This window comes from Mycteria americana, chromosome 5, assembly GCF_035582795.1.
Source record: "Mycteria americana isolate JAX WOST 10 ecotype Jacksonville Zoo and Gardens chromosome 5, USCA_MyAme_1.0, whole genome shotgun sequence".
Lineage (NCBI taxonomy): Eukaryota > Metazoa > Chordata > Aves > Ciconiiformes > Ciconiidae > Mycteria > Mycteria americana.
Window position 1 is genome coordinate 67,679,271 of NC_134369.1, and position 15,846 is coordinate 67,695,116.

At 41.0% G+C, this 15,846-nt stretch overlaps 1 protein-coding gene across 2 annotated transcripts in view; it reads left to right on the plus strand.

Moving 5' to 3' along the window:
- DHRS7 (dehydrogenase/reductase 7) overlaps window positions 1–15,846 on the plus strand; it is a 38,264-nt gene that overhangs the window by 19,827 nt on the left and 2,591 nt on the right. For both annotated transcript variants that reach the window (XM_075503810.1, XM_075503809.1), the window contains 4 exons: window positions 2,069–2,221; window positions 8,818–8,924; window positions 9,923–10,162; window positions 15,682–15,804. In XM_075503810.1, coding sequence (XP_075359925.1) covers window positions 2,069–2,221; window positions 8,818–8,924; window positions 9,923–10,162; window positions 15,682–15,804 — 623 coding nt within the window. The remainder of the gene's footprint in view (window positions 1–2,068; window positions 2,222–8,817; window positions 8,925–9,922; window positions 10,163–15,681; window positions 15,805–15,846) is intronic.

The following is a 15,846-nucleotide window of genomic DNA, read 5'->3' on the forward strand; positions in this document are numbered from 1 at the left end:
AGGTAGTTTGATACTTGTCCTACAACAGCATTTGAGCTAGGTTCTCCATTATGTTAACTCTCAGTAGCTCAGTGCTTGGTAACTATCAGCACTGAGGAATCAGTGGAAAACTTTCCTTATCTCAACTAATTATTCTGTCCACAGAACAAGATCCTGAATAACTGCAGTGAAGCTGCCCAAGACAGGTTGGGAACAGGGAAACTAAGTGGTAGGAGGAAGTGGATTTGTTTTCAGTAGCAAGAGGAGATGAGTGTGGTAAGCAGGGTTTCAAGTATGTCCATGTATTCTTTTGTTCATGTAGTGTTTGTCTACACAGGTTTTCTGCAAAAAAAAGAAATGTAATAGGAGAGATGAACCCCTGTGTTTCTTGTGGTTAATTCAATGAATTGGTAACATGGGAATAAAACTGTAGGAAAAGAGTGTGAATAAGCTTTACAGTCAGCAGCCATTTGGTATAACGATTAATACAGTGGTTATTCCGACAACTTCAGCAGCACCTCTTTCCACCTCCTAAGTTCATAACCTTAGAATACATCTCTGCTTTGGAATGTGACTGTTGTTGCTGTTGTTGTTGTTTTTAAAAGCAAACCAAAAACCCCAAACAACCCAAATCCACCAAAGCTTGGGTTTAGGAGGGTTTTTTCTTTGACTAAAATACAATCAGCTTAAAGACAAATAATACTCACTGCCAGTCCCACAGATTCAAGCTGAGCTCTGATACTCAGTCTTGAGTGCTCTCTGCTCTTGTCAGAAGGGTGGAAGGTTTTGGTGCTGATCTCTTCATGGGATTTATGTCATTAAGGCCCTGAAAGTAGAAATTTGAAAGACAGTGTGGTGTAGAGAGAACCAGGAACTGATTATTGAAGTAAGCAGGAAGTAAAAGCAGTCCCAGCCACTGACTGCAGTGAAAAAGGAGTACTCTTGCTAAATTAAATGAGTGGGTAAGTTTTTCAGTGAGCTGAAAAATGCAATTCTGGCCTTTTTCAGAATAGGACTGGCTTTAAGTCTCAGGAACTGCATTTGGCTCTGCTATTTGAATTATACCATGAAATCTTTCTTGGTTGGCTAGACATTGTTGGAATGCTCTTCTGTACAAACTTGAGAAATAGAAGGAAGAGCTCCTGTCAGCAGTGCTCTGAGTACTTGAGGCAGATTTTCACTAAGACCAATCTTGAAGAATACATACAAGTGTTAGGCAACGATATATGCTGGAAAGTGCTCTGAAATTAGTGATCATTCATCCTTTAATCATGTTCTAGAATTAAATGGGTGATTTTCATCTGTCTGTTGTATTTGATGATTTTGGATATAAGTCTGGGAAGCTAAGCCTTTTCCCAGTACCCAGCTGTATCAGGGAGTGGGGATGATTGCAAACAAGGGGGAACAGGCATAGAAGCAGAGGAGTAAAAGAAGTAAGATGCTATTATTTTTACTACAGGTTAAAAAAGCATGCCTGGGCAGAAAGTATGAGTACATAGGAAATTCACATGTGAACTTGTACCTTGGGAACTCTGTGTACTCTACTCTGGCCAATGCAGGAATTAACCTGCATCAGATACACAACAGAGTGGATGAACACCCATTTGGTTTGTTATGATTAACTGTCTTTGTTCAGAGAATTTTCTTCTGTCGACAATTACTTAGGAACATTTTTGGGGTAGGACATTATTGGGAAAGGTTTGCTTAGGCTTTTGTTTGGATTTGCAATACAGTAACTGTTTTCTGTCATTTCCAAGAATTCTCCCTTTTCCTCTGAAGCTCCTTTTGATGGGGTTAGTGGAAACACTATGTGTGGATGGCTTGCAGAAATGCAATCAAATTTCTTCCATCAGGTAGATAATCAGTGTTTATTCAGATTAGCTGTGGAACAAAGTTCAGGTGGCAACAGAACAGCTATGAACGATTTCACAAGTGCATGTGACCAAAAAATAAAGAAGTCAGGATTTTGTAATAGCAAAAAAAAATTGAGCATATTTCTTAAACAGTATCAGATTATACCCCTGCAGTGACTTAAATGCTTATCCTAGCATTGGCAATGTGTGAACTAGTGTTTTGATTCTTTTGATAGAAAATGAACTGCGTGGCAAGGTTGTCTGGGTGACAGGAGCTTCAAGTGGAATTGGAGAAGAGTTGGCTTACCAGCTATCAAAGATAGGAGCCTTGCTTGCCATCTCAGCAAGAAGAGAGGATGAGCTGGAAAGAGTGAAAAAGAAATGCCTTCGTAAGTACAACTTGCTACTTCCTGCGAGCAGTTCCACTCTTGCTGTGATGAAGTTGCCACAGAAATACTAACCTGCATATCACAGGAATAAATTTCATGATGAAAGTGAACTTTATACGTAGCTTCACTGTACGTTTGAAGCTGGTATTTTCTTTTCGTGAGAGAGAAGCCTTTGTATAGACTTGCATTATGAGTTTCTTTATAAGCCAATGTTACCTAAAAACCTCATAATCAATTGCAAGTGGTCTTGTAAGACACTAAATTAAGAAAAGGAATAAATACTGTGGGGAATGGAGGAAACAATCTGAGGGGTATCATCCTATTAAGAAACAAACCATGTAGCTACATGCTACTAAGAGGTCATCTTCCTTCAGGTTTGTGGATGTTAAAGGCAGACTGACAACTGACTTTCCTCTTTGGAAGAGGAATGAATAGAAATGTTCAGAAAAAGTTGTTCTGAGCAAGTGCAAGAAAGAGGATCTCCTGTAGATCAAGAGGAACAAATGTGAAGCGGAATGTTTAACTATTCCAGTTATCTTTCATACACCTGCTGAGTCAGTAGTCTGGCTTCATTCCTCCTATTTCTCTTTTTCCCTCCTGTTTTCTGGCTTGACAGCAAGTGGGTTAGTTAATTCATGGTGATAAATAGAAGTTTTGAACATGATTAATATTATGTCTTTTTTCAGACTATATATCCTCTGTAGCTCAGTATGCAATATTTTATACAGAGTATATTATGACACTGACAGTTCATTCCTGGTAATGTTGACAGAATGTCCACAGTTTACTTGCATGAGTGCTGGTGAATAATGAAATGTTTGTCTTGGGTTAGCACCTCAACATTTCTAGAAATCTAGAAGTTGCAGCAAGCTACCTTGAAAATCTGTCAAGGAGCTTCAAAAATACACAACTCCTTATTTCTATTTTCTGGTGCTTCAAAAAAGCAGTCACTTAAATAGGTATCTTCAAAAGCAAGCAAGGGACATAAGATGAGTGTGGTTAAGTTGTAATCATGTGTTGTGGTTTAACCCCAGCTGGCAACTAAGCCCCACACAGCCGCTCGCTCACTCCCCCCTGGTGGGATGGGGGAGAGAATCAGAAGAGTAAAAGTGAGAAAACTCATGGGTTGAGATAAGAACAGTTTAATAGGGAAAGCAAAAGCTGCATAGGCAAGCAAAGCAAAACAAGGAATTAATTCACTACTTCCCATGGGCAGGCAGGTGTTCAGCCATCTCCAGGAAAGCAGGGCTCCGTCACACGTAATGGTGACTTGGGAAGACAAACGCCACCACTCCAAACGTCCCCCCCTTCCTTCTTCTTCCCCCAGCTTTATATGCTGAGCATGACGCCGAATGGTATGGAATAGCCCTTTGGTCAGTTGGGGTCAGCTGTCCTGGCTGTGTCCACTCCCAGCTTCTTGTGCACCCCCAGCCCACTCGCCGTGGGGTGTTAGCAACACTGTTTTCAGCACAAATCCAAAGCATAGCCCCATACTAGCTACTATGAAGAAAATTAATTCTATCCCAGCCAAAAGCAGCACATGATGGCAAAATTCCAATGCTATATGACGCAAAGTTTAGCGGTCAGTAAAAGTATGCAACTACATTTGCGTCTGTGGCCATTTGTTGTCATTGCAAAACTGATAACACTAGATAGGCTGGCAGGAGCCATAATCCTGGATATCCATTTTCAGGCCACACTTGTATGAGAATGCAACGTGCTAAGGAATATTCAGAAAGATTATTTCAATTGATGTGAACCAGGAGTACAGATTTATTTAAGATAATTTCTGCCTCTGCCAACTTGAAGTAACCCTGTGAATGTCTTAGCTGTGGTATATACTAGCTTTAAAGTCTTAGATAGCCATGTGTTTTGCAAATACACGCTACTGAATTTTATTTTAACTATAGGTCAGATTAGTAGGAATATTGGAAACTCTTTAGGAACATAGTTACTCCATATTTTCTACAGCCAGCCTTTAAGTAATGGAAGAGAGTAATTAGGCCCCCTTCCCTTCTTATCCTTCTTTTCTCAAGGCTGTATAAACACAGCTTTCCACCCCTTTCCTTGATTACCATGTGCACTAGACTCCCTAACCATCTTAGTGGCCCTATGCTACACTATCTCCAGTTTATCAGTATTTCTCTTGAACTAGGGGGGTCCAAAATCGGTCACAGTATTCTAGATACAGTTTTTAAGTGCAGGCACTTAATCACTTCTCTCAGTCTGCTCTTGCTAATGCAGCCCACTAGCATTTGTAATTGCTAGAGCTCATTGCTGACTTATGTTCAACTTGCTGTTGTCCTTCCATCAGGACCTCAGGTCTTGTTTGGAGAGCTGATACCTAGCTGTTTGGACGTTGGCCAGCAGTACTGCATGGCATTATTCTGTCCCAGGTGCGAAATCTTGCATTTGGCTTTGTTGAGCTTAATGAGGTTTGTCAGACTGTTCTTATAGCTTGTTAAGATGCCTCTGAATGACAGTCCTCCCCTCCAGCATAGCAACTGTTCCTTTGAACTTCATGTTAACTGAAAATGTGCTGAAAACCTGTGTTTTGTCCCACCATTTGAATCATTAATGAAAATATTAAAAGATACTGATCACGGAGGGATACCGCTTATGACCAGCCACCAGTTAGACTGAATGGTTGGTTGCTATTCTTCGGGCCTGGTGATCCAGCCTGTTTTTCACTTGCATTGTAATCCACTCATCTAGACCCCTCATATTTCCCCAATACAGCTTCATGGATGCTATTGAAGACAACATAGAAAGCTACATAGTTAAGGTAAACAACATCCACTGCTCTCCTCTTGTCCACAGAGCTAGTCATCTCATCACAAAAAGCAATTAAGTTGGTCAGGCAATATCTGTCCATGCTAAATCTATGCTGGCTCTTCCCAGTCACCTTCTTGTCCTTCGTGTACTTGGAAATTGCTTTCAGGAGGAATTGCCACATAATTTTCCCAAGGACTGAGGTTAGGCTGTGTGACATTTGGTTTTCTCCAGTCACTGGGGAGCTACTCCACTTACCAAGTACCTTCCAAAGATGAGTGACATTGGTCAGCTCTTGTAAATCTTGGATGTATATATTGCCCTGCTTATATGTGCCATTTGTCCTTAACTTGGTTTTCCTCTGACATTGGTAGTATTTCTTTCCCCCAGAGTGTGGCCTCAGGAGTGTGGGAGCCCTGAGAGGAGATCTTGCCAGTGAAGACTAAAGCAAAGGCGGCAACGAGTATCTCATGTTTTTCTGTGCCCTTCGTCACTTCATCACCATCCCTATTCGGCAGTGGGCTCACTCTGTCTTTGGTCTTCCTTTTGTTGGTGCTGTACCTATGAAGCCCTTGTTGCCTTTCACATTCCTCACCAGTTTCAACTCCGTCTGAGTGTTGATCTTCCTGATTCCATCCCTGCATGCTTGGGCAGTGGATCCACGTGCTTCCTGGGCGGCTTGTCCCTGCTTCCACCTGCATGTTTTCTTTTTGCAATTGAGTTCAAGAGTATTCTGTAAGGTTTGATTAGCGTGGGATGGATTAAGATTGAGCTGCAACATGTAACATCAACGTGAATTTGACTGAATTATATGGCATAATTGCAGCTAATAGGGTTTAACGTGCCAGCTGTAGATGCTATACACAGCAGCAACTTAACTAGATAGTTTTCATATTAGTGTCAGAAGCAAGCACATTTATCTTGTTCAAAATTCAGAGACACCACCCTATCATACACGTTTATGCATTCTGCACTGCTTAAAAGCTGAAGGAGAGAGAGAAGGAAAGTACCATAAAAGCTATGGTAATACCTGTTGAGTCATGCATATGCCAACTCAACACTTATCTGCAGAAGGGAGAGAAAACAACTTATATAACTAACGTGGCTCCAGCAAGTGCCTTCTGTATTTTCCCCAACCACTCTCTGGAACATGAGTTGAATTTCACCAGTAATTTTGGAGGCTGTTTTCTCTCAAAAGCCCTAAAAAGAAAAAAAAAAAAAAAAAAAAAAAAAAAGATGGGGATTGTGTTTCTTGGTTTGACAAAGCTCAAATATGATTTAAATATAGATAGGCCAAATGAATGACAGACAATCTATAAATTACAGATTTATACAGTAATGGAGGTTGGAATGGACCTCAGGTGGTCATGTTGTTCAGTCTCTGCTAAAAGCTCATGTTCTGTTAAAGGGCATTATACAAGATAGAAATAGAGAAGAGGAAGTGCTGAAGAGCTGGGAAATAAAGGGTCTATGCTGAGTAATAGCATTTATTGTGTTATGAGAAAGTGCTATCTTGGATTAACATGTATGGAAAAGAGTTGTTGATCTGAAATCCTCTAGGGGAAGGAGGTGTGCACTTAATGTCATAACAAAATATTATTTTAAGTCAGCATTACTTATGCAGCTGTCTTTCAAAAAACAAGTTGGCTTTGGGTGATTGTAACCGTGTTTTAGTTAAAAAGTAACTAGAACTTAATGAACTGTCAACAGGGAAGAGGCAGCCCATGGTTGCATGATAGGACAATGTCAGTCAGAAGACCTGCTGCTTGGTGGTTAGGCAGTTTGATCCCAACAAGAAGCCAAGTAGTGCAAAGCTGCTATGTAAGGAGACTTTAAAGACCTCCAGAAAATACACACAGCTGTGTGAAAGTGGCCTTTGTTCTGGGTAGACTGAGCTTTGAGCACTCAGTTTCAGGTATGTTGCATCCGAATGCTGGTGGCCATGTGCAATTCACTTTGCAGCTGGAGACACTTCACTAAAGGATGTTAACTAATGTATGTTAGCAGTTGTGTGAAACGATGAACTCTAATCTAAGGTCTCCCACTTGGGAGGAAGTGTTTTTCTGGGTTATCATAATTGTTCCCTTAAAAACATCAGTTTGGTAGCAGGCAAAAAAGGAAGTGGAATATTAGGGGTTATTAGTAAAAGGAATGGAGAACATCATTCCGACAAAGTATAAACTGGGACACGTTCTCGCCTTCAACACTGCACTGTTCTAGTCATCTGCCAGAAAAGGGGATGGGTGGATGGTAGAAGTTTAGAAAAAGGGTAACAAGAATGTTTAAAGTCTTGTAAAAGCTGTCTGAGGAGGGACTAGGTAGACAAGGGTTCCTCACCCTAGAAAAAGAAATAAGGAGGCTGATAGAGGTGTATGGTCTGAGTGCTTTGGGGGATGGAAATCAGACTGGACTACTGATTGCACCAAAACAAGAACTAGGCCTCTGGTTTGATATTTCCTGAAGTCCAAAGTTTTTTACATCATATAAAAGAGCACTTCCTTCCTTATCAGCAGTTTGTCTCTTCCTCTGCTTTTTTCTTTTCCCCTGTGTAGCTTTCTTGGCTGGGTTGACCGTGTGGTCTTGTTAATCCACGACAGAAACACTCCACATCCCAGTAGGCTTCAACTGTGCAAATCTGCTTGAGGGAGCATGAGGTAGAGTGTGTCTCTGAGAGGGTAAACTACATGGATTTTACTGATGTCTTTCTGGAAGAAATGGAGGGGAAAATGCACATGGAGGGGTTGGAGGGAGCAATAAATGGAAATACTAGTAACTTTAAACCAGACAGATGGGTTTATTATAACCAGTAGCCTAAATACTAGTGACCTTTGAACAGAGGCAACTTATGGATTTAAGTAACCTCCTTATTTGTACATCACTGTAAAGACGAAGTTCAACCTTACCTGTATATGCAAGAAGTAGTAATTAAAAAAATCAGAGCCTTAGGCTCTCTAAAGAGGGCACCTGCTTAAAGGGGAGCAGGTACACTTAGTTGTGGCCAGGAATCAATTTAGAAACAAAACCAGCATTATCAAACTAATATAAATAAAGTAAAATAATCATGTTATACGTAGTTAAAAAAAAAAAAAACCTGGAAAGATTAACATTGAAGATTTTATTTTTGTGAGTCATCTGCCCCAAAACTGCAGGGTAACTAATCACTGCTCAAGAAATACTTTCTATGGAAAAAATCAGGTGATCTGAAGGGACAGCAGTAGAGACACTCAACATGAAGGCTTGAACTGGATGACAGCTGAATTTTATTTCAGGAGATGGACATATTAAAAGCTATCAGTTAAACAAAAACCATCTCCTTCTACCTCTTCCAATAATTTAGCTTCTCTAGACTTTGCCTCACAGCTGCTTATGTATATATGTTGTGTTTTGGGTCTAAATTGTACTAGTCCTATTGTCAGGAATAAACATACTTGACCAGTTAACATACAAGCAAAGTGTCAATATGCTGCGCTTCTGAATGGCTCAGTGAAAAATTTCAGTATCAAGTAATCCTGTTGCGTGTTACTCCCAACTATTGCAATTTATTTGGAGACTTGAATTCTCTATATTGTGCTACACAAGCCTATTTAATAAAGTCAAGCTTTTCACAAGCAAAAACATAATGCTGAGAAAAGAAAGACTTGGTAGGAACATATTGAAAATGGATTCTATGTGGAAATAAAAATGAAAACAAAGCAAGCATTTTATTTCCAACTTAATGTTATGGCTTCTTGGTGTCTTTTTAGTGAAAATGTGGTGTTTACATTTCCCACGATTGTTATGTCAGCAATCTTACTGGTTCCCATTCACTTTATGGTTGTTTTTAGAGATTAGCAACTTGAGTGAAAAAGATATCCTTGTTCTGCGTCTTGACCTGACTGATAGAAGCTCTCATGAAGCTGCAACCAACAGTGTTCTTAAGCATTTTGGCAAGGTAAGGTGTGCTTCTGGGGTTAAACTTCTTTTTCTTCTCTATCTCCTATACCTGCATTTATGTTTGTATTTCACTTTTATTCTATCATATGGTAAATTCACCAGTGTCTACACCTTTCTTAAGTTTCCATATTAAACTTGCCAAAAAGTACCTGAATTTTCATCCCTTCTGTTGCATGCTTCTGGGTTTCAGCAGGCTTTACAGAGATGCAGCAATGAACAATCACTGGTCATTACCAAGATCTAAAAAAATCACTTGCTTGATGTCACTGAATTTCTGGACCAACTCCAACTGGATCAATCCTCAGCTGTATATTTAGGGCCTAAAATTCTGTATGAAGGTCAGAACTCTTATTTTGTAGTTTCAGTAATGTGTATAATTTGGCTTCAGAGCCATACAGGACACAACCGGACAGCAGGCTCAATTGTTTTCCTTGTTTTGTGCATAGTTTTCTAGACTGCTAGTCCAGAGAGTGCAGAAAATAGCAGTCAGGTGTAACTAACATTAAGTACAACGTGCAAAGCTTCAAGCTAGGCCTTCAGTCCATTGATATTTTGGTTTCACAGTGAAATGATTGCTAACAGATTTGTTTCTTCTGTTCTTTACTCTAGTTGGTTTCTGGTTTTGCACAAAACTTATTTTCCGAGGTCACCTTGTGGGACCTGAGCGTCGTGTTATTTGCTACAGTGCAGTAGGGTTAAAAAATGTTGGGTGGAAAACAACTTTCCAGCTGCCAGTGTTCCACTACTAGGAGTTAACCTTGTTTGGCATCAAACACTGTATTCCTGTTTTGTTGACTCAGCTAAAAATTAGCCAGCCTTCAATTCAAAGGGAAAGTCTACTGGGGCAGAGCAACTGCTGAAACTTCTTCAGCAGCTGATACATCTTGTGTGTGGCAGAGATGACGCCAGAGGGAAGAGAATAGTCAACAATTGCCTGAGGAAGTGCAAATATTTAAGTAAATGTGTTATATTAATTATCACTGTATCTTTCCTGAGATTGATGTTTTGGTGAACAATGGTGGACGTTCCCAACGCTCTCTGTTTGTGGATACAAACCTGGATGTCTACAGTGCCATAATGGAACTCAACTACCTAGGTACAATCTCTTTAACAAAACATGTCCTGAATCACATGATCCAAAGGAAAAAAGGAAAGATTGTTACTGTGAGCAGTGTGATGGGTATCATGGGAGCTCCTCTTGCCTCTGGGTACTGCGCCAGCAAGCATGCTCTGCAGGTAAGTTAAATTTCTGAGGTTAATTAAGTCTTGTCGTGTAATAGACCAGCATCAACTAGTACTGTAGCAGAGGACTTTATTCTGTGCAGAAAACACAAGTCTCACCTGAAATTGCACTCAGCATATGTAGCTTTCTCAGGTTTTGAAAGTCCTTTAAAATTAATTTGCTCTGAAATGTGAAGTATGTCAGCTCCCAGTGCAGATTTATTTTCCTGACTAAAATTCAGATGCCATCTTAGTTGGTCCTAACCGCCACATAATTAAATTCCAATGTGAAACACAAGGCCTTAGCCTCTGGCCTTCAGATGAAGGAATATCTGAGTCAGAGGATTATTCTCTTGCATGTAGACGCCCTAATGTTCTCATCTTAATTCAGATAGGGAGGAAGAGTCACTGGTGAGAGTTTTAAGACTACAGGAAATCTTTAGGATAGTAAAGTGAGAACAGCGAGTGGTAAAGTAGACTACTCAGAAATGAGGATTCCTGATCTAGCTGGGAACATCTGAACGAATCTTCTCACCAGTTCTGAATCTTGCTGTGGCGTGAAGAACTGGCAGCTCATAGTGTCTTAGGAAGTTCTCTTCTGCATAACACTTAACTTTCAATACTGCTTGGGAAGAGTTTTTGAAAGTAGTCTCACTTGTGTAGAAAAACATAAAAGAAGAGCTCAGAAAAGTATCTGGGGAAAAAAGGAAGCCTGTATCATTGAGGAATCATTTGTTTAACTAGTAAATTTATTTAGACATATTTGTCTTTCACCGCTGTTTGACTTCCTGCTAAAGTACATTTTGATCTCAGTAAAATAAACTTCAGCTGTGCTCAGTGATGATTTAAAAAACTGGCACCTTCTTACTCCCCGCTGGATTTAAGCACATAAACAGAGGAAATAACTTTACTTAAGCTATGGGATCAATATCTCTTTGACAATTTGACTAACAACAACAAAAAAGGTAACAAGTGGCTGACGCTGCAAAACCACTAGACACTTGAAAGAATGAAGATGTAGAAGACGGTGACAGGCCTCTGCTAATAAAAAGTTTTTAGTTAGTGACGGGGAGAGAAGTGCTGCTCTTCATTTGAGTGGCAGTGATGAAATTGCCCATTAGAGGCCAGCTTTTGGTTCAAGTCTAGTAGATTTAAATTAGAAGAATGCAGTGAGCAGAAGCATGAATTCCCTTTATGCTCCTTTATTAAGTGTTCTTTCAGTTGAATTATCTTCTGGGTGTGGTGTAGTTGGTCTAAGCATGGCTAATTTGTTGCAGAGCACAAGGAATTCACATGTTGCTTTAAAAATTCTCAGAAATCTGCATCTCATGTTAAGATCTAGAACATGGAAGAAACTTTAAAGAGATAGTTTACTAAAATTTCTGGATTAATTAAAAATAAGCTAACTGAACTGCTTATATCTTTGTTAGCTTCTACCTCTGCTCAAGAACCAGGCCAGACTCCAAACCTCCTTTCTTGTTTTTTTCACAGTAACTCTGCAGGTGTTAAAACACGTGATTTGCAACACAGATTTTGAAAAAACTCTGTCTGAGAGTCTCTTATCAGCCTGGAGTTATGGCTAGGTGTGGGCATGAAACTCTGACAAACTAGAAAAGCTTTTTTGAAATATCAAACTTCACCACTACAGTTCAGGTGAAGGAAGTCTGTAGGAATGGCAGTCCTCTTCAGATAGCCCAGTAGCCCATCTCTGGTGATGACCAAGAAGAAATGGCTAGAGAGAGGGTAGGGGAAAAATAAGACTAAGCATGAAGTGGTGTTTTTCCTGTTGTGTTTTCCCAGCATGTATCAACCTGTATTCTAAGATCTTCTTGAACTGAAGATTGCATTTTGGCCACCAGTTATTAAATATGTAAGCCTATCTGACACAATTAATAGATTACAGTTTTGGGTTTTTTTTCAGTTCATGCCTTGGAATCTACCACAGCTGACACAGTTAATGCTGCAATCTTCATTATGCCTTTTTCGAAAAAGTCCCTTTTGTTCTGTTTTTTTGTTGGTTGGTTTTTAAATTGTTTTATGTGGCAGTTGGAGGAGGAATGAAGGGAGGAATTCTGCTAAGAATTAAAATTTTTTCTTGAAACAATCATGCTTTGATTCATGCCAATTGGAATTCTTCATAACAACGTTCTACTGATGTAATTACCCTTTATTTCAGTTCTGGGAGTGCTGTAAGAGCATGAGTCAAGTCCACGGGAGCCTGCATCTGACTGATGCAGTTTCTCTCCTACTGTGGTGGTATGCATGGAGATCATGTGCCATTCATCTAGCTGTAATTCATATAATTGGTGGCATGTGGAGTGGGTCAGAAATGGTGGCCTTCAAAATGTTCCTTAATCAGGAACTTGTCTAATAAGCACATGGACTGCACTGAGCAGCAACCACTACTCTCTTTGTTCAGTCTCTGGTCATTAGGGGAACTTCTGAATGTTTCTGTCATAGCAGAAGTCAGTTCAGCCTTGCCTTCTTCAGCATCTTCTAGGATTTGGTCACTAAGCTGGAAAGGCCAGGGATGGCTTAAAGCAGTTCCTGTTCCACACACCCTGTGTCTGTATGTCAGAGCTGGCTTCAGCCTGGGCTTGGTGGAAACACTCAGATTCTTCCCCTTGTGCTTGAGTTCTTTACTGCTGTCAAATCTGGGTCTGCTCCTGCCTGAATTTAAAGAAGAGAGCACTTTCTTTTCTTACTTAGGAATTTTAAGCTTCTCTTCTGGGAGGAAGTGGAGAAACTTCATACCACCTACCTTTGGATATCTAAGATAAGTGCAGGAGAACCTGTATATACTGTAGATAGAGCCTCCAGAGGGGACTAAGAGTATGTACGATTCAGGTCTTCAGGAGGCTCTGTTCAGCACATGTCAGCCAGGATTTCAGCTGAGCAAGTGCCCTGGCCATCCTGTGTTGCTGGTGAAGACTGCACCTCTTCCACGGTGTAAAAACTTGGAACTGCAGCACTAGGGAGGCACACAAACCCCTTGAGATGGAGGGGGATAGCAGAATGGCCACAGAGCAGAAACAGGAGCTCGCTGTGATCTCTGGCTGCGTGCATTTCATGTTTACAGGCTGTGTGACCCTTTAATGAAATAGCACTGACTTTGACAGTGCTACTCAAACAGCACTCTGAAAAAAGCCTCAGCAGCCCTGCAGTCGGCTGCTGTGCAGACAGGATCGTCAAAGATGACATAAGCTCAGTGGCCCAACGCTCAGCTTTTGGTATCTTGCAACTTGCTCAGGTCAGCAAGGCTCCCTTTGTAATGCTTGGAGAGAAGCAGCAGTCTGAGAGGGAGTGTGCCAGAGCCAGTGCCCTCTGCAGGAACGTGTCTGGAGTTGCCTACAGAGCTGACTACTGTCATGTGCCTTCATGTGGCTACTCAGGACTGCGGGCAGGTGCCCATTTTTAGGTAGAACTTGTATCCCAGAAGCCTCCCAGCATTTAAGCTAGTGTAGGTGCTTTGTCACAAGTGACCGAGCAATGTTTCTGGCTTCCTTTCTATCACAGCATTCCCAGACACACACCCTTCCACCTCCTCAACTCCTGGAAGTACATCTTGAGTTTGTCTCCTTCAGGCAAAATGGGACTCAGTTCTGTTCCTCACCAAATCACCAGGGAGTGATAAGGGAGTGTGGGCTGGGAGAGCTCTTGCTTAGTCCTGCTTATGCAGTTCAGCATTGATGGAGTAACTAAGATTGCCCAGCGGAGGGAAGATAGCTGCGTAGGCTGCTGTTCAGGCTGTATTTCTAGGAGAGCCTGGACTTCCAGCCATTGCTGGGTGAATAGGCTACAAAGCACTCAGGTGAACAAGGAGCAGTACCACCTCACCCAAGTGCCCATGCTGATGACACAGGCTGCCACCTTCTCCCCTTTGGGGTCTAGTGTCTTTTTACTTGTTACTTTTCCCTCAGCTGGACCGATGGCACAACTTTTGTGACAGGACTACACAACTTGGGGGTTAAGGGGCTTTTCTGAGATAAGCAGGCTCAGGACCCCTTGGGGGAAGGAGGGGACGTGGAAAGTGTGGGTCTGGGCTGTAGCATGAGCCTAGAGTGGTGGATAAAGCACAGCTGTATTGGTGCCACATCTGAAGGTGTGCACCAGGGACGGAGGAGGCTCCTCTTGGGGCAGGAGGTTATCTAGGGGAAGGCCTGGGTTTTTAATCCAAAACAGCTGTGTGGTTGGCAGATCTGAGATGCTTCCTGATGTGTCCAGAAGCAGACTTCTGGGCATGTAAGTGTCTTCATGTTAGAACTTACTCCTCTGGAAGTTACACATCTCCAGGCTTTGATAACATGCTGTGAAGATCTGATACTAGCTATGGGGCCTGCAGGTACTTATAACTTGAAATACTTGGTCAGTGTTTTTATAGAATGTAACTGCAAAGCCTGTATGCAATCTATGAGCTGGAATTAGTCACCAGCAATTGGGAAGTTAGAGCCCATGGTCTTGGTCATAGGTCTGCAACTCATTGCTTAGCTTTAGTGGATTGCCCCGGTTGATACTTCTGTGTCATCACAGGAGCATACCTGACTGATTTCAGCCCTGTCTTGCAATTTAGTTCAGAGCTCTGGGTCAGCCAGCCCTCTTCCCAAGCTGGATGGGAGTACAAATTACAAATTTTTACTACAGTGGGAGAAGTTTATCAGCCTGTGCTCACTCTCTCTGCTGTGACACAAAATTATGTGTTAGAATAAATACAGGGAACTGTTGTTAACCAGGTCAAAGGTAAGACATGATGTGGTGTTTGCTAAATCATAGCTCTACAGTGCTTGACCAGCAACTTTGGTAGGAAGTACCTTCCTGAATTGATCATGTTTGCCATAATAGCTGCTGTCTAAATGTGAGTTGCTACAGAGATTAAAAAAACTTGTATCCTGTTAGCTTAAAGAAAATAAATACTTGCAGCTTTTGTAATTATAGTTTAACTTAGATACACTGGTAGCATATTCCTGAGCTGAAATAAGATTTATATCTACATGGATGCAAATTTCAAACTCTGTGGTGAATTCAGTGGTGCAGAATTACCCCCTAAAATATCAGGGTGCACCTTTGACTTAATATGCTGAAAAGTTTTCCTCCTTCTCTTATACAAAACCAGTGCTGCTTACTCAATAGAAACAATTTAAAATCTTTAATCTCACCACAAAGAGCAATTCACCTGCAAAAGATAATTCCCATGATACTGCTGTTCTTACAATTGGTGGCACTTCCACTACCAAAACAGTGAGGCTCGTCCTCAGTACAGAGGCAGCAGCATCTGGCTGTAGTTTGGAGAAATTATTGTGTATTTGAGAAGTCAAGGATAGATTCCTCAGTGATTTATATATCAAAGTCTGTAATTGCAGATAAAATTTTAAATTAGCCACTGAATGTGAAAAGTCAAACAAAGTAGTAGGAATTGCTTTTAGTGGAATACAGTTATCTTTACAGCATAGAATTAGTATGAAAATAGGTAGTCAGTTAAACCTTGCTACATGCGGAAATACAGGAAAGGAAGATTACATTGTAGTCTTTTCTTCTAGGGTTTTTTTAATTCTCTTCGGACTGAGCTGACTGACTACCCTGAGATAAGTATCATCAACATATGCCCAGGGCCTGTACAGTCTAAGATTATACAAAATGTCTTTACGGAGAATCTTGCAAAGGTAAGGACTCAATTCTGTTTTGATAAATCCAACTTTTGTTGC